Source organism: Giraffa tippelskirchi, chromosome 2 (genome assembly GCF_054371585.1).
Source record: "Giraffa tippelskirchi isolate mGirTip1 chromosome 2, T2T-mGirTip1v1.2.pri, whole genome shotgun sequence".
Taxonomy (NCBI): Eukaryota; Metazoa; Chordata; class Mammalia; order Artiodactyla; family Giraffidae; genus Giraffa; species Giraffa tippelskirchi.
The window spans coordinates 49251813-49275538 of record NC_137276.1 but is presented as its reverse complement, the minus strand read 5'-3'; the positions used below and the strand labels follow the sequence as shown (position 1 = coordinate 49275538).

At 40.8% G+C, this 23726-nt stretch overlaps 1 protein-coding gene across 14 annotated transcripts; it reads right to left on the bottom strand.

The window, feature by feature from the left end:
• Positions 1-287: 287 nt before the first annotated feature.
• NCOA4 (nuclear receptor coactivator 4) lies at positions 288-23480 on the bottom strand. Of its 14 annotated transcripts, none has more exons than XM_081561309.1 (10): positions 22906-23480; positions 9505-9659; positions 8018-8158; positions 7749-7837; positions 6111-6219; positions 5466-5555; positions 4766-4912; positions 2748-3770; positions 2202-2342; positions 288-1853 (listed from the first exon to the last, which is right to left on the bottom strand). In XM_081561309.1, the coding sequence occupies exons 2-10, from the start codon at positions 9643-9645 to the stop codon at positions 1848-1850; spliced, it is 1887 nt and encodes a 628-aa protein (XP_081417435.1). In that variant the 5' UTR covers positions 9646-9659; positions 22906-23480; the 3' UTR covers positions 288-1847. The 14 variants fall into 14 exon arrangements, with proteins under 14 accessions (XP_081417435.1, XP_081417475.1, XP_081417404.1 ...); XM_081561349.1 differs by having other exon boundaries at positions 4766-4909; XM_081561278.1 differs by having other exon boundaries at positions 23408-23480.
• Between the last annotated feature and the right edge of the window lie 246 nt (positions 23481-23726).

Sequence of the window (23726 nt, the reverse complement as noted above, 5' to 3'; positions counted from 1 at the left end):
ATTAATCAAATAATGCACTCCAGGTTACATATATACATAATAAACAACTGGTGGCTATTATGATTACAGAGAAAGTAAAGTAGAGCCTTTTTGAACGCATCTAGTTAGGAATTTGGCAGAAAAGCACTGGTCAACAGATAGTAATAACATACCTATTTGCTAATTCAAGAATAATAAAACATTTTAAGTGAATATAAAAGTGTTTCTCAGCTGTACTTGTAACCAAAGGATACCACATTCATATAGTTTTGTGACAAGGTGTTTTACAAATACACAGGACAACTATATGGCTGTTATGCTTTTAATGAATGGAGGGAAGTACAAAATGCGTCAATGCAAAAGAATGGTTTACATACTCATTAGCATAGTGATTAATGTTAATTTAGGGATACACAATGTGTTAAACCTCAACTACAAAGTTTCCTGCAACCTAAGGTAATGGAAAAGCTCCTTAAGTTTTTACCCACCACCTTTAAAGTTCTAAATGGTATCTGGAAGAACTAAAAAGTAATAGGCTCCTTTCAGCTGTGGTTAAGAACTCTAGTGAAGCTGTAAGGCAATGACACTGGGACTGTGAAGTTTCCCCAAAAGGGCTTTCTCGATTACCACATCACAAACTTTTTAAAGGTATTTCCAATAACAGGCAAGTTGAGTGGCTTAATAGTTTATAAGTGGAAAGCAGCTAAGATGTCTCATTTTAGAGAATTTTAAAACATGGTATAAATACCATCTCTCTCCTACGGAGAAACTTTTTAAAGCACAGACATAACTTTAAGGATACTAAGGAAACAGCGATAGTTTTCATAAAGCTTCAATAAACACCCCAAGGCACAAGTGTTCAAAACTTCCTATTCACTAAAATGTCACTGCGTAATACTTTTAGAGGTATAGGTATGCTCTGCTTGCAGTGAGCGGACGTTTAATTTATGCCTAGTTAAAAGCACCAGGTGTCAAGTTCAGCTTCCATTTACACAGGATGCACCAATAACACTTAGGACAGTGAATAGTTCAAGTACTACATTTCCAACATAACTTCGCTTTTTGATTAGTCGGCACTGGGGCTCTTCTGCCTGTAGTTCTTCAGAATATTTTGAAAGAGGATAGAACTACCCTGAATATAGTCTTCAAGCAATATGGAGCCCTTCTGAAAGAGATGTTCTTCTTTCATAATAACATTTAGAGAAGGGGATAAAGACAGAACTTGCAAAATCTGAATGTCTTTCAAAAGAAGAAAAATAATGCAGAATCTGGTACCTAAGCTAAAATGTTTTGTGATAAACGTCAAAAATTGCCAAGACTTTCAATATATGTTTTGGTAAGAAAAACCCACTATATTGGCAAGGTTAATGATATAAAATACAATAGTATATTAATTAAATAGAAGAATTCACCATTAATGGAAGAAAACCCACGATAAGGGAAGCATTCAAAGACTGCCAATCAAAAGATTAGGTAATTTTACTAGCTTTAGAATACATCAATACACTTTGATTATAGAACTACTTCATTTTTAAAACTACAGTGTTTTAATGTACTTCTAATAGCAACCCAATCTAAGGAGCCATGGAGGCTTATGAGAAAGACCAACCCACTAAGATGCATTTCTAGCGTAGGGGTGAATTAATACTTCTGTAAGAAAGAACTGAATCACCTCAGCATCAACAAATCGCCATTTTCTTTTACACAGTAATTCAAAATTTGATGACTAATTTCTCTTCACTAGTTCGAAATTGGGGAGGAAAGGAACTACATCAGACCCAGAGACAATGATTTCGCAAGCCACAGTCACTCAGCTCATGGATTTGTGATAATCTGCAGAAAATTTGCTTGACTAGTACTTGATTCCTTCACATCTGTAAAGAAAAGGCCACATAAAAAGTCACTTCATTGTAAGATTAAAAGCAAATGTCTTCCCACTTTAAAGCTCTCATTTCTCAATAAGCTACTAGAAACCACACAGGCTCCAAAAATTCTGACAGCTACATCATCTGGAAAGGTTCCTTTCAAGTATGTCCTAGTTATTTCATGGAGCAAGTTCAAGTGAAACATGAAGTTTCTATGATCTCTCTTTTTCCCCACCTCACCTAATACACAAACAAACCATTAACAGAAATACAGTTCAGTGAACAAACTGAATTCATACGTAAGACAAATCATAAGCAGCTAAAATTGTAATATTTCCATTAGTGGCATATACCAACCTGTAGAGGAGTTCGATACAACCACTTCTCTTTATCAACTTTAAGCTGCATACAGGCAAAGAGATCACAAACTGCTGAGAGGCCGTAACGGTCTGGGGGAAAGTTGTGTTCCTCCTGTAGGGGCGAATTAAGTAATACTTCCTGCAAGAAGACAAAGGGTGGGTTGCTACATGACAACTGGGAGGCATGATACCAACAGTTCATCTTCCAAATAGTCTAGTGTCTATAAAGAATGATGCGAACGTTGGGCATTCTAACAACAGCAAAAGTGACAACTATTTTCTCTACCCCTAATCTTTTCCATAAATTGCAATAAAATAGGCCAGATGGGGATTTGGGGCCTAGAAAATGCACACAAACTTCAGTATGAATAATCATATATGTTCCATTCTGTTGCTAATGTGGCACCAAAATTAATACTTAAGCCGTATTTAACAGTTAAGATAGTTAAGGATCTGGTCCATTTATTTGCAAGGTTTGGGATTAAGAAAATAAAAATCTATTGAATATACTTCAAATGGTGGTTTTTTTAATGTATTGGCTCACCTTGGCCTTCTTTCGAAGTAGCCACTTGTCCTCTCCCGAGGATAACTGGCTAAGATTTCCTGTCTTCTTTCCTGGCAAGACCCAGTCAGCTGTGTTAAAGGGACACCAGGCAGTGGCCAAGGGGTTTGTAAGCTTTTGTTTGCCAGCCCTGTCCTCTGTAAGAGGCACTTCCTTGTTGGGACATCCTTCTTTGTGTGAGGGGGTCATGAGCCACTCTGACAAGGGACTGTTCCTTATGACTTGGAAGGAATCAGCAATTCTAGAAGAAGCCATTGCCTTTGGTGCCTTAGCTTGTTCAGCTGCCTCTCTTCTGGATGGAGAGAGCCACATGTTCAGGGACTCGTTATGTTTCTCAGGTTCAGGTTTGGGTTCCACAGGCATACCATTTTTATCCTTTCCTTCTTTCTTCAGAAGCCATTTACACAGAGCTTCCTTCTCACAATTTTCATCACATACACATTCTGCAAAACTTGTACAGGGCTCATTGGCTTTGCAGACCTCCTCTACTTTATATGGGTCTTGATGGTTCTGGACAAGCCAATCCTCAGTAGTCAGGCTAGGAGTGGACAAGGGTTTCTTGGCCTCCAAGTGGTCGTTCAGGCATTTCAGATTGCCCAGGTTCTCAATCTCCACACCTTTGGGCTGGTTCCCCTGACAATTGGTACAGGAATCAGACTTGACAAGCCAATCATTCACATTGTAGGACTCCTGGAACACCTGGAACAAGAGCTTAAACTTCTCCCCGGTGGTTTCACAGCCGGCATCCCCAGGCTGCTCAAGCTTATGGGATTCCAGGGGGGTTACCAGCCAGTCAGAAAGAGCCATCTCATCTTGATCAAGAGGCTCTAGATCTCCAACCTTTTCAATTTCAATGGAGTAAGAACTGGTAGTAGAATAGCTGTTAGACTTTTGATAACTTGGTTTTTCAGAAACTTCTTGTTGCTGACTCTTGTGGAGCCAGTTTTCCAAACCCTTTAGGTTGCCCCAGACGTTATTCAAGAAACTGCAGGCTCTAGCAGACGTCTACACAAGAAATACACATTATTAGTTTGCTAGAATATTATGACTGCCTTGAAATTCAATGATAAGAGTTCTACTTATATTTACCACACGACAAAATGTTTCTAAGTTTAAGTATACATAGCCAAAAGACATGGGATTTCTCTGAGATATTAAAATACATAATTCTATTAAAACTTAAATTTTCTGCAGTTAAAAAGGCAAACTAGGAGAAAGCATTTATAGCATATCTTGTAGAAAAGAGACAAGTAGTTTCTACATGTGCATTTATGAATAAAGAAGACAAAAATGAGCCATAGATATGATTAGAGAAGTCATCAAAGTTGGCTAATAAACATGAAAAATACTCAATCTCCTTAGTAACCTAAGAAACTCAAAAAGTAAAATTCTTCTTTTGTGTTAAATTGTTAAATTCAGAGAAAGAAACTTGTAAATGACTACCACTGTTAAGAGATGTTTAGGGAAGAAGGTGTATAAACTGGTATGGACTTTCTGGAAACCCAAATTGACAGTCTGTATCGAAAGCCTTAAAGGGTCTGCAGAACTACAATCTAGGGACGCAATTTCTAAGAATTCATTCCTAAAGAACTAATCAAGAATGCATATAAATAATTATCTCCTGGACATGCAAAAGAAATTTATTTATATTCAGAAAAACTGAAGTTTATAGCCAATCAATGAAATAGTATATACTATGAGGGATTTTATGGAAGGAATTAAATGACAGAAATATATTCATGCAACTATATGTATGCATAAACAAAATGTTACAGTGGTAGTTTCTGCATGTGGGATTATGAGCTTGTATTTCTTTATACAGTTTTTTCCTAAGCTTTTTATCTATAGAGAAAAGGTGTCACTACGGTAATAAAATGTTATTTTAAAATATGTTTTCCAGACTAGAACTAAAAACCAAAGACATAATATCAGTTAATAACTAACCCCATCTATTACCCCATCTATCATCTATCTCAGAAACAATAAAGGCAGCAACACACCTGACTATTCTCCAAGGTCTGCTTTTGGTTGAGCCAGTCCTGGAGATTGGTGCTGGGTAGGTAAGGAGCCTGGTGACCAGCGGCAGGTTTACTTCCAAGGAGCCATTCACTGAGAGGGACAGCTGTGGTGCTGGATGCTGACTTCTGCTAATCACATAATACTTTGCTGCTTAACAAGGCAATGTCAAATGCACTAGAAAGTTTGCCAGAAAAACAGGAGACCCAAGCTCTTTAATCTTGGCTCGGTGCTGACCCTGCACAAGTCAAATGATTTCCCTAAGCCTCCATTCTCACAATTACAAAACAAAGAGTACAGCTGGAAATCAGTACAGCTGATTTCCAGCTGTACTCAAAACTTCTCAACTCAAAACTTTTAAGATCCTATATTCACACTTCTCACACTGCCTTCAGAAGTAAAGATAAAGAGAAGGATCCCTAAGAGAACCAACTCAAGCATAGAGCTAATGATAATTTCTTATGAACTAACTGGTAACAACTACTTTCTTATTGAACACCTCTAAAACCTCTAAATTTCTGACATTCAGTCTCAAGGGAAGCATTTAATTGTATAAACTCATTTATTACCACTGGTGCCTTTTTACAAATAAATGATAGCCAAAAAAAAAAGTGATATAATCAAACTCCAAAGAAATACAAGCCAAATAATAACTCAGTTACCAGAAACAAAATGACATTTTACCTGCTCTGGCAAAGGGATATAGCCTCTCTTCTCTAAGAAGGACCCAATATTTGATGAACTAGCATGAGCCATCAGGTGCTCAGGAATTTGCTATAAGATAAAAAGCAAATTAGTTGTGTTTACTAATGTTATGCTTTCATACCAAAAAAGTGAACCTGTAATCCCTAAATTTCAAAAGTACTAAGCAGAGTGTTACAGTTCACTAGAATAAATATTCTTCATATTCTAAATTCAGTGACCTATGAAGTAGTTATAAAACCTGAGAATTCTCTATCTACTACATAACTATCTTCACAGAAGAAACCTTCACCAGGTCTGGTAGTATTACAACTATTAACAAGACCCAAATGAGACGATATTTGACACTTATAGACCATTCAAGCCATCGATTTCTTAAGAAACAAGTCAAAGGTATTTAAAGAGGTACAAAGATGAATTCCAGAGACGATCAGTCAGTCAATAACACATTCCAAGCACTACCAGCCTAATGCTCTATAAATTCAATCAGAACATGAAGTTTCTAAAGCTTACCAAATTCTCAAGAAAGTCCTTTTTCATAGTGAAAATGTGCTATTTTTAAGACCATCTGTCAGGGCACAGACCTGAGAAGCTCACTATGAACCTTCTGAGATGAACATTACTTACAATGGTCTTGAGAGACCCAAATGTGGTGATTGCCTGGCGCAGTGCGGTTATGTCGGCTTCAAAGAGCAAAGCAGTTGAATCTTCAGGTTTGAGGGTCAGACTGCCCAGTCTGGAGAAAAAAGCAAACAAAATCTGGCTATTTTAAAGAAATATCTATTTCAAATTCATCCAAAATAAAAACCAAATTGTGAGTTATTTGAAGTTTGGTTGAGTGAACTTCCAGATGTTCAAGCCGGTTTTAGAAAAGGCAGAGGAACCAGAGATCAAATTGCCAATATCCGCTGGATCATCGAAAAAGCAAGAGAGTTCCAGAAAAACATCTATTTCTGCTTTATTGACTATGCCAAAGCCTTTGACTGTGTGGATCACAATAAACTGTGGAAAATTCTGAAAGAGATGGGAATACCAGACCATCTGACCTGTCTCTTGAGAAACCTGTATTCAGGTCAGGAAGCAACAGTTAGAACTGGACATGGAACAACAGACTGGTTCCAAATAGGAAAAGGAGTACGTCAAGGCTGTATATTGTCACCCTGCTTATTTAACTTATATGCAGAATACATCATGAGAAACGCTGGGCTGGAGGAAGCACAAGCTGGAATCAAGATTGCCGGGAGAAATATCAATAACCTCAGATATGCGGATGACACCACCCTTATGGCAGAAAGTGAAGAAGAACTAAAGAGCCTCTTGATGAAGGTGAAAGAGGAGAGTGAAAAAGTTGGCTTAAAGCTCAACGTTCAGAAAACTAAGATCATGGCATCTGGTCCCATCACTTCATGGGAAATAGATGGGGAAACAATGGAAACAGTGTCAGACTTTATTTTTTTGGGCTCCAAAATCACTGCTGATGGTGATTGCAGCCATGAAATTAAAAGATGCTTACTCCTTGGAAGGAAGGTTATGGCCAACCTAGATAGCATATTTAAAAGCAGAGACATTACTTTGCCAACAAAAGTCCGTCTAGTCAAGGCTATGGTTTTTCCAGTGGTCATGTATGGATGTGAGAGTTGGACAGTGAAGAAAGCTGAGCACCGAAGAATTGATGCTTTTGAACTGTGGTGTTGGAGAAGACTCTTGAGAGTCCCTTGGACTGCAAGGAGATCCAATCAATCCATCCTAAAAGAGATCAATCCTGGGTGTTCATTGGAAGGTCTGTGTTGAAGCTGAAACTCCAATACTTTGGGCACCTCATGCGAAGGGTTGACTCATTGGAAAAGACCCTAATGCTGGGTAGGATTGGGGGCGGGAGGAGAAGGGGACGACCGAGGATGAGATGGTTGGATGGCATCACTGACTCGATGGACATGGGTTTGGGTAGACTCCGGGAGTTGGTGATGGACAGAGAGGCCTGGCGTGCTGCAATTCATGGGGTCGCAAAGAGTCGGACACGACTGAGCGACTGAACTGAACTGAACTGAACTGAACTGAACTGAGTTTCTATGAAACTCAGCCAAAGATAGATGACTTAACCATGTACTGCCAAGTATATTAAATATTTAAAGCAAGATGATATTATCAAACGAACATTAAGTTTAACACTAAGTTAAATCCATATCATGCAAAGAGTTACAAAGTGACTTTTTAATACACCAAAGTCAAAGAGCCAAAATCAAAACACACAAAAAGGGTCTTTACCTCTCCAGGCAAGCTGAGACTTGATTGGCTAGGTCTTTGTTTTGGGTGCACTCCAGCTGATGAATAAGACAATTGAACTGGCCCAGTAACTAGAAGAAAGATGAAATCATAGAGCCACAATGATACGAAAAGCATCAAGTGTATCCAAGTTAACAAACAGCAAATAACACTTGAGATTAGATTTTTATCTGATCTATATTAATGCTTCATTACAGAAAAGACAGTCTCTGGAAACCAGAAACCATATTACGGCCTTGCAGTCATCTTACCCAGTAGAGCTGTTGGGCCTGCTGCTGAAGCGTCTCCTCTTTAAGCTGATAGATGAGATCTACCTGTTCATACAGCCACACCTCACGGCTTCGAAGGCATTCCAGGTGGCGACTTATGCAGCTGTGAATCTGGGCTTTGACCTACGAAACATAAATATGTTAGCTTCATCAAAGAACAGTGTTTCCCACAGAATGGTAAGGTTCTTAAATTTCTGGGGGTCACTGCTGCTGCTGCTGCTAAGTTGCTTCAGTCGTGTCCGACTCTGTGCAACCCCATAGACGGTAGCTCACCAGGCTCCCCCGTCCCTGGGATTCTCCAGGCAAGAACAACGGAGTGGGTCACAAATCCTTCTAATTATCCAATGATGACATGTATGGAGTATCTTCCCAGAAAAATGCATACACTTAAAATTTTGCCTATAATTTCAAGGTTGAGTGTCCCAAAGCCCACCCATGGAACAATCAAAGCCCACCCATGGAACAATCAAAGCCCCATGGACCCAGTTTAAGAATTTCAGTCATAAAAGCTTCTTTAAGCTCTAAAACCCTCAATACCCCTCCTTCTAAGAGGATAAGGTTTATTTTGGGTGTCCTAAAGGAGTCAAAAGAAAATACAAAGATATGTCATGTAATACTGATTTCCCTATGTTTTCCACATAATTTGAAAACCTATAGTTTTACAAATTCATCAGTGGAATAAGACAAGAATGTAACTAGCTAGCCCTTATCTCTTTTCTCACCCTACGAATAAGCAACACATTTATAGCAGGCCAATTTAGTGAAGAGATGTCAACAGCCAGAGGACTATTAGGGTAGACAGTTTACGTAAAATTATTAACTAAATGTTTCTAGAAGTATAAATAGTGATGCAAAAGAGGGATAAATATAAAAATCCTATGGAAGAAAATCTTAATGGCTGTAAATTATCCATGAGAATCCACATAAGGAACTATATTTCAAAACACATTTTTCTGTATAGTAAAGTGGTATTTCAGTCATGTAATACTTGGTCTACCAATTCACCAACAGCATGCTGTTAGGCTAATAGAAGGGACAGACTTCATCTTGGCCCGCTCTTAACAACTAACTCATTCAGAATCATGCCATGCCAATAACAAATTAAAAGATAGTAGGGGATGTGGAAATGCCATCCTTTGTGCATCAGGAACACAACTGACCAGCTCAATGAGCTTAGCTCATTCATTTTGCTACTTTTTAGTTGATGGCAGTGCTTGGCACAGGTACCACACAGAGAAGCAATCAAAAATGCAGGCTAAACTGAATTGTCTAAGGGGTACAAGAATTTTCAGGTTCTTCTAACATCTGCTCCATTTTCCCTTTGGAATCAAAGGCACCAACATTTCAGGCAGATAATGCAAGGCATGGGATAAAAACTTTTTGGTTTGGAGAAGCCAATCCCTTGGCTATGCTCTAACTAGACCTGCGCTAAGAGTTCAGACAAGGGAATAGAAAAGCATACATCACACCTCTTGTAAGTTATCTTTAATTTGCTGCTCAGCCCGGAGAACTCCACCAATAGCAAGCTCCAAGTCCCTCCGTGCATCACAACACCTCAAAAGGGGCTCTCTATTAGTGGAGCAGCCACTCTGGTCCACTGAGGTACTCATTCTGCACCTTGTTCCTTTAAAAGAAAAAAACAAAATCCAAATTGCACTATAATTACAACCAAAAACCTTGCAATCATTCCCCCAAATGATTATCCAACCAACTCCCAGTTACTAATCATGACTACTTAACAGTACTTCCAACATAGGACCTGGCACACAGCATACCCTTAATAAATATAACTTGTCTGTCCGCTGCCCCACCCCACCCCACCACTACTGTCATCCTGCTCTATCTATCCTGCATAAATCTAAAATCAGAAATGGTTTCTAAATACTGAGAAAAAGAAGGCTGTGATCACAGTAGCCCAGCATGGATTCACTAAGCCCTGTGAATCCATGGGCTTAGATGGATTCCAAGTAATTTTTTTTTTACTTAGAATCCAAAGTTACTTCCTTCTTGGGTAGTTTTACTAAACTGGCCCGTCAAGGCAATGCTGTAGACATGATATATTTGGACAACAGTAAGACCTGTGACAAGGTTGTATACTGCCTTTGTGGACGAAGTAAACATGGGCAAAGCAGGACAACTAAATTGAATCATAAAATTATGTTTTACAAAGTACGCAAAAGATAATGGACTAAAACCCGTCTGTTAAGTTTTTAGAGGTATGCCCCTGTTTTCCCCAATTACTCAACAGTTTTCTCTAATTGCCTGGATGAAAACACAGAAGACATTAAAGCTGGAGATAACATGGGGCTGTGACAAAAACAGATTTCAAGCAATCTCTACAGCGCTGTTGAATCTTGTAAAACAAAATGCAGTTTTTGCTTTTACTTGAATGGGGGAGGACAAAATGGAAAACAATGTTTTTAAAAGAATGGAGATTTTTTTAATTTATTTTTTATTGAAGGACAATTGCTTTACAGAATTTTTCTGTCAAACCTCAACATTAATCAGCCACAGGTATACATATATCTCCTCCTTTTTGAAACTCCCTCCCATCTCCCTCCCCATCCCACCCCTCTAGGTTGATACAGGGCCCCTGTTCGAATTTCCTGAGCCATACAGCAAATTCCCCTTGGCTATCTATTTTACATATGGTAATGTAAGTTTCCATGTTACTCTTCCCATACATGTCACCCTTCCCATACATGTCACCCCCTCCTCCCCTCTCGATAAGTCTGTTCTCTATGTCTGTTTCTCCATTGTTGCCCTGTAAATAAATTCTTCAGTACCATTTTTCTAGATTTCCGTATATATGCATTAGGATACGGTATTTATAAAAGAATGGAGATTTTTAATTGAAAGCAAGCTTTATATGAGCAGTACACTGGCTCTCGAGGAAAAAATTACTTTTTTATGACTACATTTACCAAAAGCATAGCATTCGCCACAGGACTAATCTGTTCCACGTTTATTAGACTAATTTTGAAATTTCTCTCTGAGTAACAAACTTCAGAAACAGGCATTTAGGAAAAAAAAAAGAAAGGGGCCTCAAAACCATGAAAAATTTCTCCAGGAAGAGAGGCTGTTTAGTCTAGATAAGAGAAGTCTCTGGGACAAGAAGATTACTATTCTGGAATATTTGGAGACGTGTCAAATAGAATTAGACTTGTTCAGAATAACCCAAAAGGAGTAGAGAAGGATTAATAGCAGATATCTGAGGCAACATATAAAAGAAATTTCTTAACAATCCTGAAGGAAAACGACCTTCGCAGAGAAGCAAGCCAGCTTTCAGGTGAACAGCAGTCTACCCAGTGCAGAGTCCTGCAAATGGCTGACGGCTCATGTGAGACGCAAGGAACTCTGGCCTATGCTGCATCTTCAAGCTGAAGTTTAGGGCCAGGTGGCTAGCTAGCTAGAACATGAGAAGGGCCAAATGCAGTGAGATTCCCCACAGCAGAAACAAGGCAACAGGAGGAAGAAATTCAGTAGGCTTACTTCTGACCACCTCAGCAAAAGAGATGCACATTCAAGAACTAGATTTACTAAAAATAACAGAAAGATTCAGGAAATTTTCTAACTTCCCCCTGCTATTTTGTTCCCTATAATCGTCTCTGAAAACGGAAGGGCTTCATTAACTGTCAACAGGAATCCCCTTGGAGATTTTTTGACCCCTTAAAACACTAGCTGTAGCTACTGTGCTACATTCATTTTCACATTGTAAGCTGCCCTGTTTTAAACACACCCATTAGTGTACACTCAGAGCACACAGTAGGAACCTGCAGAATGTGGGTAAAATACTGGCTCATCTTCGGAGAACAGAATGTCACCTCATTACCACAAGTTGCTTCACTTTGCACGTAAGTTACACGCAAAGCATGTTCAGCTATCAAACATATTAAACAACTTTCACCTGTGCCTAATTTCCCACTCTTAGTTCCTCACCATTTGTGTGGAATGCCACAATGCCTAGCACAGTGTAAATTTTAAGCAATAACGTTAAATTAAAATGTTGCTTCACAATGCTAAAAAACCCCATAGCTCTAGATCATGTGGGAAACATTCAAATGCATACCACGTAGAAAAGTAGGTCTTCTCAAAGCAATCACAAATACTACACTCTGCCTAACAAGAATAGAATATGGCAAAAATACACAAATTGGATTTCCCCTTTATTAGCTATGGATACAAATTAGGATGAGATTTAAAAGTTACAAAACTGATCCTTCGCCACATATTTACCCACCTTGTTTTCAAAATAAAATGAGTGTTATCCTTCAAAACAGTCACCTGGTTAGAGCAAGAGTGTTTAAAAACCTGTTTCATTCTCTTACACCCCGGGGATGTCTGTCCCTTTGCTGCCCTTGGCTCTGACCCTCCTCCTTCCTGTGGAGCATTCACGAGGTGGTCAGCTTCCATAGCCTAGATCCCAAGAAAGTTGCTGTGCAAAGGTTTGTCTTCTTGTATTGCAGTGAGGAGGAAGCCCTCAGAGCTGAAATCAAGAACTCTACCACACAGGTGAATTCAAACCACGGTAAGGTGAAGCCAGAGCTAGATTCCTGAACTGTCACATTCAAAGACACTTGTATGAGTTATCTAAGTCCATACGGTCAATTTCAACAATTTATCTGTTTCAGGTTGGAGAGCCAGGGTAGCAAGTGTGATGTTGAAGAGATTACTCTGAGGCCTGAGAAACCAGAATTCCAGTTACATCTGCAACCTTGAGACCCATGAGCTAGTTACTTAACTTCTCTGGACCACAATTTCCTCTAGAAAAATGGAGACAACAGTAGCTATTAATACAAAGTGCTGCAATAAAGATAAACTGAGATAGTATCTGCCTATAGGCACTTAACCCAAGCCCTGCACACTGCACTTTTTAACCTTTGGTTGCTTCTGTAATTAGGTTTAGCTGAGTTATAGGGACCTTCGGAATCTCTACCTTTGGACTATAGAAAGAAGCACTGAAACCAGAAAAGGCTCTGAAGTGACAATGCTCTGACTCAGAATCAATTAGCCATTAATTAATGCTATGACCTTGAACCATTTGCCCCTTTTGAACCTAACGTTCTAATTAACAAGTGAAGATAACAATATCTACCTCAGAGACTTAGCGGTCAGGGTGTGGTACTTGTTTAATAAATATAGCTCTCAATCTACTCTCTCACTATATAACATAGCAAAACGTAAATTGTTTTTATGGCAAAAACTCAGTGGTCTAAACCCTCTAATATATTAATATACCAAGTATATACACACTTTTCTGCCCTACTACCTTCAAAAGAGGATTTACTTAAAAAAAAAAAAGGATTGCCTTAAATATGTGGGGTGTTTTTGTTTGAGACAAGTTCAAAGTTTAAGCGCTTTCTAAAACATCCCTGCCTCTAGGATTTCTGTTTGAGGTTTTGGGGGAGGAGAGAGATCAAGGGAGAAATACACACATTCCTCACATAAATAAAGCTCCAGGAAAAACATAGAGCTTTCCCCAAAGTAGGCTCCGCCCAGGCAGCCCACTAGGCCCTCCTGCTGCCAGAGGACCCCCCCACCCCCACCCCACCTCCCTCAAGACTCCCTCAAGGGCTTCCTTTGTGGCTCAGCTGGTAGAGAACCTGCCCCTAATGTGGGAGACCTGGGTTCAATCCCTGGGTTGGGAAGATCCTCTGGAGAAGGGAAAGGCTACCCACTCCAGTATTCTGGCCTGGAGAATTCCATGGACTGTATAGTCCATGGGGTCGCAAAGAGTCAGACACGACTGAGCACCTTTCACTTTCTTCCCTCAAAGAAGAGTTCCACAAACTACATATGCCATATTTGCACAACTCTGCATAAATCTAGTTATGAAATCCAAAGGACAGGGAACAATAATTGAGCAACTAAACCGCAAATGAAGCTAAGTCCTTGTCATATGGTTTATCCATAAAATTTCCAAAGAGCTATAACCCTCTTGTGAACAACACTAACCAAAATTTAAAGTTAGAAAAACCTCAGGCATCTCTGTGGTAGACTACTCTCATTACCCTGATGATGCCACAAAGACCCAGAGAGTTTAAATGACCCATTTAAAGGGTCACCACAGCTGTAACATGAAGATCTCGGTTTAGAACTAGGGTTCCTAGGGTCAACTCCTGAATTCTCTCCTGATCAGTTTGTTCTTCCTTTAGTGCATCACCCATATATTCTTTTTATTTGCCAACAGGAGGTTAAAATCAACATTCCAATGGGTTACTACTGGAACACCTTCCATTAAGAATCTCAGCCCATTCATAATCCTCAAAAAAAAACAATCTTTCATACCTTCTTTGTTAAATAATGCTAACAAAAATAAACAGCATGTCATGACAGGCTCAGAATAACCAAAACACTTCCAAGTATGAAAGACAGGAGCAAGAGCCCTGGGATCTTACCTCACATCTTATCACAATCACTCTGCATCCTCTGTCTAAATGAAGGCTTGTATCATTTCTAACTGCACCTTCCAGGTCTCACTGTTTGACTCCTTTCCAAATTGCTCTCCTCTCCAAAAAAGATGCCCATTTTTCACTTAAATTCCTAGCATCTAAATCATTGCTAAAAGACCCATAAGGTACTTATTATCTTCTATGAATTACTAAATTAGAATACTAACGGTCCATTTGGTTATCTCTGATGAGACAACATATATCAGAATATTTGTACAAATTTTCAAGAAAAAAATTACACTAATAGTCCACATGCAATTCTACCCTGACACATTTCTTAATGGGTTTTAGTTTTTAAAACTAAAGGTTTCTTTGTTTAATATCACAAACCATTAACTCAAAGGTTATATATGTTATCTCATCCTAGCTCCCAGTTTCTGAAATTCAGGATGATTCTCCGTTAACTTTTTAAAGCATGTATAAGTAAAGGTTAAAGCCTGAAGAAACGCACAAAATAAGGGAATAATAAATTCACGACAGCATATTTTAAGATCGTTTAACACTTCAGACCTTACTGCACTCAGATCTGTCTACCTTTATACATGTAACTATAAGCAACCAATCCCAGCACATCAACTTTTCGAATAACTGAAAACGAACCACAATATTAGTCATTACCATCTAATGCCAAGTAAGGCGTCTAGTTCAAAAGCAACAGTGACACATGCGACTTTCTAGGCTCCCCAACACAAACTAGGAGCACAGTTGCCCGAAGAAGCCTGCGTCTGGTCCTCCCGGGAAGCCGCAGCTGCGCGCTCACTCGGTTTCAGAGCAGGTACCGGTACCGTTCAGTGCGCATGCGCACAGCAGGACCCATTCCCGGCCCACCCAGGGGAGGCAATCCGGAGGGCTCCCGCTGCGGCCCTGGGCTGCCGGACATACCTCGTCTCAAGCTAGGCCCCAGCGCGCGAGCTGCCCAGCAAGCAGGACGCTACTTTATCCAGGACCAGGATGAGAAAGGTCCCTGGGCACGCAGAAAGCGCCCCGCCCCGCCAGCGCGTCTGGCAGCTCCCTACGGGCGGGCGGGAGCGCGCACGTCGGTCGCGGGGCGGGGCCGGAGGCTCCGCCCACTCGGGGGCCCCCTAGGTCCCCCGGCTGCCCGAGGACGCCCCGCCCCACCCCTACCCCACCCCGTCTCCCTCAAGACTCTTGGTTCCGAGTCGCTTGGGCGCCACCGCCACTGGCCACTCCGGGCGAAGCCAGCCCGCAGAGCCTCGAGGGACACCAGGGGCCCCTCTCCAGCCTTTCCGCGGCCCACCTGCTCCCGCGTTTAGCCTCTGTGTCCACCCTGATCCACGCCCCAAATCGTCAAGACGTCTTTAAGGATTTTGCTGCTAATCACTATAAAGAAATAACAAACGTGGGTCAGTAAGGTTTCCGAAGTTGTTATTCGAATGTTCCTGGCAGTAGTTCGTGACTCCCTCTGAGATCACCACTGTCAGCCTAGCTGAGGTTCAGGTCTCGGCTTCTGTTTCAGGCTCCGACATTGCCTCACATCTGTGACATACCTCTACCTGAACCCCGGTGTCCCTCTGTCTCTCAAACACACTCCCACATGGCCTCAGTCCAGTTCTGCATTTAATGCTCATGGATGCTTTTCATTCAACAAACTGAGCACCAACCATATGCCAAGCTCTATTCTAGGTGCTGGAAATAGAGTAGTGAAACAAAAGCCCTACTACAGAGTAGTTAAGAGAATGAACTCTGGAGCTACCCCATTTGGGTACAAAACCTGGCTCTGTCATTTAGATGCTGTGTAACCTTAGGCAAGTCACTTAACCAATCCATGCCTCAGTTTCCCCATCTGTAAAATGAGGACAATAATAATGGGTCAACTCAATGAGAATTATATGAATTGGTATATAAAAAATGTTTAGGACAGTACCTGGCACACAATAAGTACTTCCTGTCTGATGATTATCATGCTCATGGTAGTCTAGTTTGATTCCCTTTTCTCTGAAAATAATCCTTATAGCCTGCATATCCAATCAGGCCAAAGACAAAATTCTATACAGCCTTGTCACACCTTTTAAATCAATTTTTTTTTACTGTAAAATACTAATTCTCATCAGGCTGTATAACTTACATGCAGGGTATATCATGCAAAATGCCGGGCTGGATGAAGCACAAGCTGGAATCAAGATTGCTGGGAGAAATAACAATAACCTCAGATATGCAGATGACACCACCCTTATGGCAGAAAGTGTAGAGGAACTAAAGAGCCTCTTGATGAAAGTGAAAGAGGAGAGTGAAAATGTTGGCTTAAAACTCAACATTCAAAAAACTAAGATCATGGCATCCGGTCCCATCACTTCATGGCAAATAGATGGGGAACAATGGGAACTGTGACAGACTTTATTTTCTTGGGCTCCAAAATCACTGCTGATGGTGATTGCAGCCATGAAATTAAAAGACGCTTGCTCCTTGGAAGAAAAGCTATGACCAACCTAGACAGCGTATTAAAAAAGCAAAGACATTACTTTCCCAACAAAGGTCCGTCTAGTCAAAGCTATGGTTTTTCCAGTAGTCATGTATGGATGTGAGAGTTGGACTATAAAGAAAACTGAGTGCCGAAGAATTGATGCTTTTGAATGTGGTGTTGGAGAAGTCTCTTGAGAGTCCCTTGGACTGCAAGGAGATCCAACCAGTCCATCCTGAAGGAAATCAGTCCTGAATATTCATTGGAAGGACTGATGCTGAAACTGAAACTCCAATACTTTGGCCACCTGATGTGAAGAACTAACTCACTGGAAAAGACCCTGATGCTGGGAAAGATTGAAGGCAGGAGGAGAAGGGGGCGACAGAGGATGAGATAGATGGTTGGATGGCATCACCAACTCGACGGACATGAGTCTGAGCAAGCTCCAGGAGTTGGTGATGGACAGGGAAGCCTGGCGTGCTGCAGTCCATGGGGTCGCAAAGAGTCAGACACGACTGAGCGACTGAACTCACTGACTCATCTATGCATATGAAGCTACTTTCATAACAGTTAAGAGTAAAGTGAAACCACTTGACAAAAAGCAAAGGCCAGTGGACCCGGAAGACTATCAACCTCAATTAAGCATCCCTCAGATTTCAGATGAACAGAATCTATGGACGTGCCTGCTTCATCTGTGATGCACAGTTTCTGGGGTCCCATGTCAGTCATTCACTACCAAAATTAGTGAGAAAACAATTTCACTCTTAATTCAAAATATCTTCATTGGATAGCATATTTTGTGGAGATACAAATAAAGCTAGACATACCTCTGAATGATGAAAATTAAAATTTGATAGCCCATTGAACTTTAAGTCAATGGCTAGAAAGAAGCAATTCTCTGTATTTTACAGCAATTCTCTGTAAAAATGACTAATGTCAAGAACTTTCATCTCTCTTATATGCCCCTAAAAATAGTTACAATGTGAATACAATAGGAACTTTGTTGACTGCCACCTACATAACCAGTGGTCTCTATGCCCTCTCTACCAGATCCTGACCAATGCCTCAGCACACTAAATGCTCCAGCTCTCCTTCACTTGAACTGAGCTACACAGTTACTGAGAGTCAGTGTTATTCTGTTTATGACAGCTTTAATTGTTACTATAACGAAGTGACTAAAGAGTATACAAATATAAAGACTGGAGAGAGACAAAAATCATAAAAATCTAAACATATTCCACATTCAGACTTTGCAGGTAGCTTTTTACTCCCTTAAGCTTTGTAATTTGCCCTTGCATATTTATGAAATGTTTAGGTTCTAAAGGGGAAAAAGTCATAAGACATTTTACCTCTCTTCTGTTTCAAGATTTCTTTGCTGTCTCCCAACAAGAGAACCATCTATTTCCTAGTAGATTAGTAGATCATCTCATTTAAAGAGCATAAACTACAACTGTCCAATGGCTCCCCACCTGCCTAAAGGATAAAGTCCAAATTTCTCTAATAAAGTTCTGAGTCTTCTGACTTCTCCTGCTATCTCCCCAGAGCAGATCAGATACTGTGATCTTCTGGACAGCAGTTTCTCATGCCTAGACCTGGCTGGTTCATCTTGTCCAGTCTGGTTCTCCCAGCTTGCTCTGCCAGCAATGCCAGATCCCTCCCTTCTCCCCACCTGTCTGCTTTTCTGACTATACTTAAGTCAGAAAAGCACAGTCACCACCTTTAAGCCTTTTCTGACCCAGCATCCCATTTTTCAATATTTTAACCGAAAGAGGCTTCACTCGTGGCTCAGATGGTAAAGAATCTGCCTGCAATGCAGGAGACCCAGATTCAATCTCTGGGTCGGGAAGATCCCCTGGAGAAGGGAATGGCAACCCACTCCAGTATTCCTGCCTGAAGAATTCCATGGACAGAGGAGTCCATGACGTTGCAAAGAGTCAGACAGGAGTGAATGACTAACATACACATAGAGTTAGCTGCTTCCTCCTCTGGGCTCAGTGTAATATGTGTAAGTTTCCAGTATGACACCCATAACACATGTTATCCTTACTGTTACATGTCTGCCTCCTTAGTCTGAGAGGTCCCTGAGAGAAGGGACCATGTATTGTTGGCTTGGTATCAGTATCACAGTGTTACCAACCCCCCTTCATATTCCATGTGCTCTATTGAACTGACCTAAAGAAAATGGTATCCCTGGAGTTATGCAGTGCTGTAACCCTCAACTCAGCAGAGGCTTAATACATATTTGATAAATGGATGGATGACTAAATGAGAAATGAATGTTCAATTTCAGACCAGCCACAGTAAGTATGGTATAGTTCTGCTTTAAACATAAGTAGTCAACTTGATGTCCCATTCAGAAAGGTTTTTCAGAAGTGGAAATGTTTCTACCATAACTGTTACTTCCCGTTTTCTTTCAAACAAGACAAAACTAGCAAGGATATTGCTACTGAAACTATGATTTCAGGCTAGGCCCTGATATAAAGTGCCTTTCCTAATGCCAGACCCATCAAAGCCCAACTATACAGATTCACAAGCACTAGCTGATATATGAGTTAAAGGGGAAACAGTAACTATGTTTACAGCCATCTCTGGATTTTTTTTCTCTGATTTTACAGTACCACAGAAATTCCAGCCTACATCACACAAGTTTGGTAAGCTTTCAGTACCCTATCTTCAAATTGAAACTTCTTGCCATAATATAGGAAAAGATGTTATTTATCTATCATCACAGTAATAATATAATTTTTCCCTAATCTTATATGGTGAATATCTTGTGGTTTTCCCAACAGAAACAAGCAAATGATAAAATATTTTCCCTCCTCTGAAGCCTAGGGGTCTAGAAATAATGCCAAACTAAAACTCAAAATATACCCAAGATCAGTTTCTTATGAAATCTGTAATTGTTCAAGTATTAAAAGACTTGACTTCCTGTCTATGACCAACTGACAAGCAAAAACTTTTAAACCTATTTTGCCAGTTATTCACTCCTTCACTGAACCAAACTGTCATGTTTCTAGAGGACTCAAGACAATGCTAGCTAAGAGGAATATTTAGCCCCAAAAATACACTCAGCCTCAAAACAGAATATCTTGATTTCACTGCATAATCGAGCCAAGTAAAATCAGGGATGACAAGAGAATCAGGGATGGCTAAGAGAGTCAGAATGAAGCATTCATGCCAGAAGTTTGTTGTTGTTGTTGTTTTAAAGGGACCCTCAAGACAACCTTTTGTCACTTGCCAGTGAATCTATCTAATTCAAAGAGTAAGGATGACATGCCAGTATTTCAGGTAATGGTAGACTAGGTGGGAAGTTCACAAATTATGACTGTAATGGTAGGATTTAGCAAGCAAAGAAGACAAGCTGAGAAGGACCATATGGCTGCTCCTCTAACTGACAAGCATAGAAACACTACTAAAACAATTCACCAGAGCAGAAGTGGTCAATCTGGCCCTCTTATCAGCTCAGGCCATCTGCACTGCTTGCCTCTTCTATGTGCAACAATGTGTTTAGACATACCTATATTGAAAACAAAGCCAAAATAAAAACTGATAGCAAAATTTTAAGAGGGCCAAAGTGCAGCAAAAAGAGTAATAAAACTGCCACAGCAATCTATAGCTCCTTCATGAAACTGAATTTAATCCCGTACATACATACTGGTTGGTCCCTTGTAACAATCACTTAAAACTTGCAAGCTAACTAGTACATATACAGAGACACTGAATTCACTGATTTCAGTAACACTCAGAAAATGCTCTCTGATCTAGCAGCACATGCCACTGTGTATCCTTCAGAGAGACATGTCTTGGTTCTCTGAGACTGGGTATACTTTTTTGGAAAGAGTCAAAGATTAATACATGTAATCATTAATATGTATATGGTATACATGTATTGTAATACATTATTACAAAGTAACACATTAATACATGTAATTAATATATGATACAGCATTTAGAATAGTTTCTGATTACTTCTGATAAGAGAATGGGTATGCTAATAAAGGAAGACATTTTTTGTAGTTCATCAATTAAATAACTCACCCTCATCTGTTTCCAGGATTCCTGCAGAAACCTCATTACTGCTGCCTACTTATTCCCTCCTCTTAGCCCACTCAGCCCTGCCACAATGGCCTCTTTGCTGCTCCTCCAGCATACCAGGAATGCCTCAGGGCACTTGCATTTTCCTCCAGATATCTGTGCTCGCCCCTCTTCCTAGTGTCCTCTTCCTTATTATCCTATATAAAATAAGTCTTCCTTCCACACACTTCCCCTTAATGTATTTTAACATTATCTCCACAGTATTTATCACAATCTGACACATAGAAACCATTTATTTTCTGATCCCACTTCAGAAAACACACTAGAAGGTACATTCCACACAGACAGAGGCTGTCTTTTTGTTCACTGTTACACAGAGGTGCTCAGTAAATAGTTGCTGGAGGAATGGATTCAGTAAGTATTTAATATATCTATGAACCAAGACTTTTTTATTTTTTAACACATCATCTCATTTAGTCCTCACAAAACTTTAAGGTACCTACATATTACAAATAAAATTTTTAAAACAGGGAAACTAAGGCTTGACAAGGTTAGATGTATTACTTACAGTCACAGGCTTCCAAGTAAAAGGACCAAGATTTAATCCAAGATCTGTGCCTGTGTTCTCCAACCACACAATGGATGGTGAAGGGATCATTTAAGTGTTAAGATTTTACTGTTATTTTTCTTACTCAGTCTACAGCTATTTACTGTCTAAGCTGACACATACTGTGATAGTCCCTAGGGACACAATGGCAAACTTGGCATCTAGAGGAAAATTTGTGCCACTGAGTCACCAAAAACTAAAAAAATAAGAAAATTTTGAAATCGGAGACTAAGATTTAGAAGTTCAGCAGTCGCAACAATGACTGCTCTGAATGCCTTCAAGTATGCTAACACTTACTCTGGGAGGGAAATTATCATAAAATTCTAGCCAAGAACCTAGTGGGAGAGGAATCTGTATCAGAATCACCTGTGCAGTTTTATAAAACCCCTACATCGGCTCCTGAGATTCTGGCACAGCTAAACTGACTTTAAGTAAAATGGCAGTGGGGTGGGGAGTCCTATCTAATTCTAAAATAAGATATCTTCTGCCTCTTTGAGAATAACATCTTCCTTTCCCTACATGGCTCACCATGCTTCTCTACTTTTAAAATACCTATTTGCCCAAAATAAGGTAATTGGAGAAGTTAATTTTAACACAAAACACATTATCATAAAACTTGAGGATTTTGCCTAGGGACCCAAGAACAATAGAAAAGGAGGGAGAAATAAAATTTAAGATATGTTACCCTGCTAGACTTTACATATACCATCTCACTTAACAAATCTGCAAACTAGCAAACCTTCAAAGAGCAAACCAAGTGATTTGCCTCAAGGTACATGCACCACAGTCCCAACTCCACTGTAGCATTTGAGTGAGTCTTCCTCAAAGACTCTGAGGTTCTTTCAAGTTCAGAAATGTCACACTAGTACCCCTGTGCAGAAATGAGTCAACTATGATTACCTGCCCCATCCCCATCCAGAAGTAACTCAATAGTCCCTACAACTATATGTCCCTATTTCCAAGTGGGTAGTGGAAACAGTTATGGTACAGTGAATCTTACCCTGATTAGAAAACAACACAAAACAGTCTGGTGAAAAAAGCTCTGCCTCTGGGGTCAAGCATTACTCTCTGCCTTCTGCCATTCTTGATCTCACCATCCCATGTTATACCACGTGGCACTTAAGCCTATTTACACAATTATTGTTCCTGCCCCAATCATTTAGTTCCATGAAAATAAGGACTATGCCCATAGTTTTTTTCAGTGTCACATCCTCAACACCCTGAACATACAGGTGCTGAATTAAACAACTGTTGGTGGAGTGAAGCAATGGACTAACAAGCCTCGCTTTTCTCATCTGTAAAAAGGAGATAAGGGAGCTACCTCTCAGGATTTTGTAGAGAATTACAAGCACTTTACCGTAAGTTACGCTGGGTTGGCGGGTAGAGGGCCGAAAAAAATTACAATCTGTGCGTTTCCACCCAACAGGCTAGGAATGTATATATTCTGGGACCGTTTGGGAAAACAGGCCCTTCCTCGCTCCAGGAGACCGGCGAGAGCGAGCAAAAACTTGGAGCTGTCACACCCGGGGCTGGCGGGAAGGCGGAAGGGCAGGCTGGCGTTGGGGGTTCCCGGGCTAAGTGTGTCCAAGGACGAAGAAGGGAGGACAGGCTGCGCAGGAAGAAAGAGGTGACCCCTCAGGCCGAGAAAGTCGAGGGCCAGAGAAAGGAAGGCAAGCCTAGGCCGGCGGGCAGGTAGAAGGTCGCCCTCAGGGCAGGCAAGTCGAGGGAGAGGCTGGCCTCCAAAAGCAGGCCCAGACAAGCCCGGGTCGGGCCGAAAAACGGCCACGGCGCCCCAGACCCTCCCGCGGCGTGAGAGCGGAAAGAGGCATGCCCGCCCAGCTGGCCACTCCGGTTCTTACCACCTCCGACTGTCTCTCCGGACGTTCGGAAGAGTCCTTCACCAAGCCGCCGCCAGACACACGCCAAGGGCCCAAAGGCAGAGTTCTCGCGAGAACACAACCTTCCTCCCACGCCTCATACCACACGTTTGACAGTCTCGCGAGATCTCAAGCCGGGGTCAGCCCAAAGTTCTCGCCTGCCCTCCAGAGGGATCAGAATGCAGGTGCACAAGTTTTCCTGCGCCCCAGATCAGCTGCTGCTGCTGCAAAGTCGCTTCAGTCGTGTCCGACTCTGTGCGACCCCATGGACTGTAGCCCACCAGGCTCCTCCGTCCATGGG

Coding starts and splice junctions, on each gene's coding strand:
- NCOA4 (XM_081561309.1), bottom strand. CDS start 9,645: ATGAGTACCTCAGTGGACCAGAGTGGCTGCTCCACTAATAGAGAGCCC. Junction 8,159..9,504: donor TTAAAGATAACTTACAAGAG/GTGTGATGTATG, acceptor TATGTTTCGTAG/GTCAAAGCCCAGATTCACAG. Junction 6,220..7,748: donor GTCTCAGCTTGCCTGGAGAG/GTAAAGACCCTT, acceptor TTTTTTCTCCAG/ACTGGGCAGTCTGACCCTCA.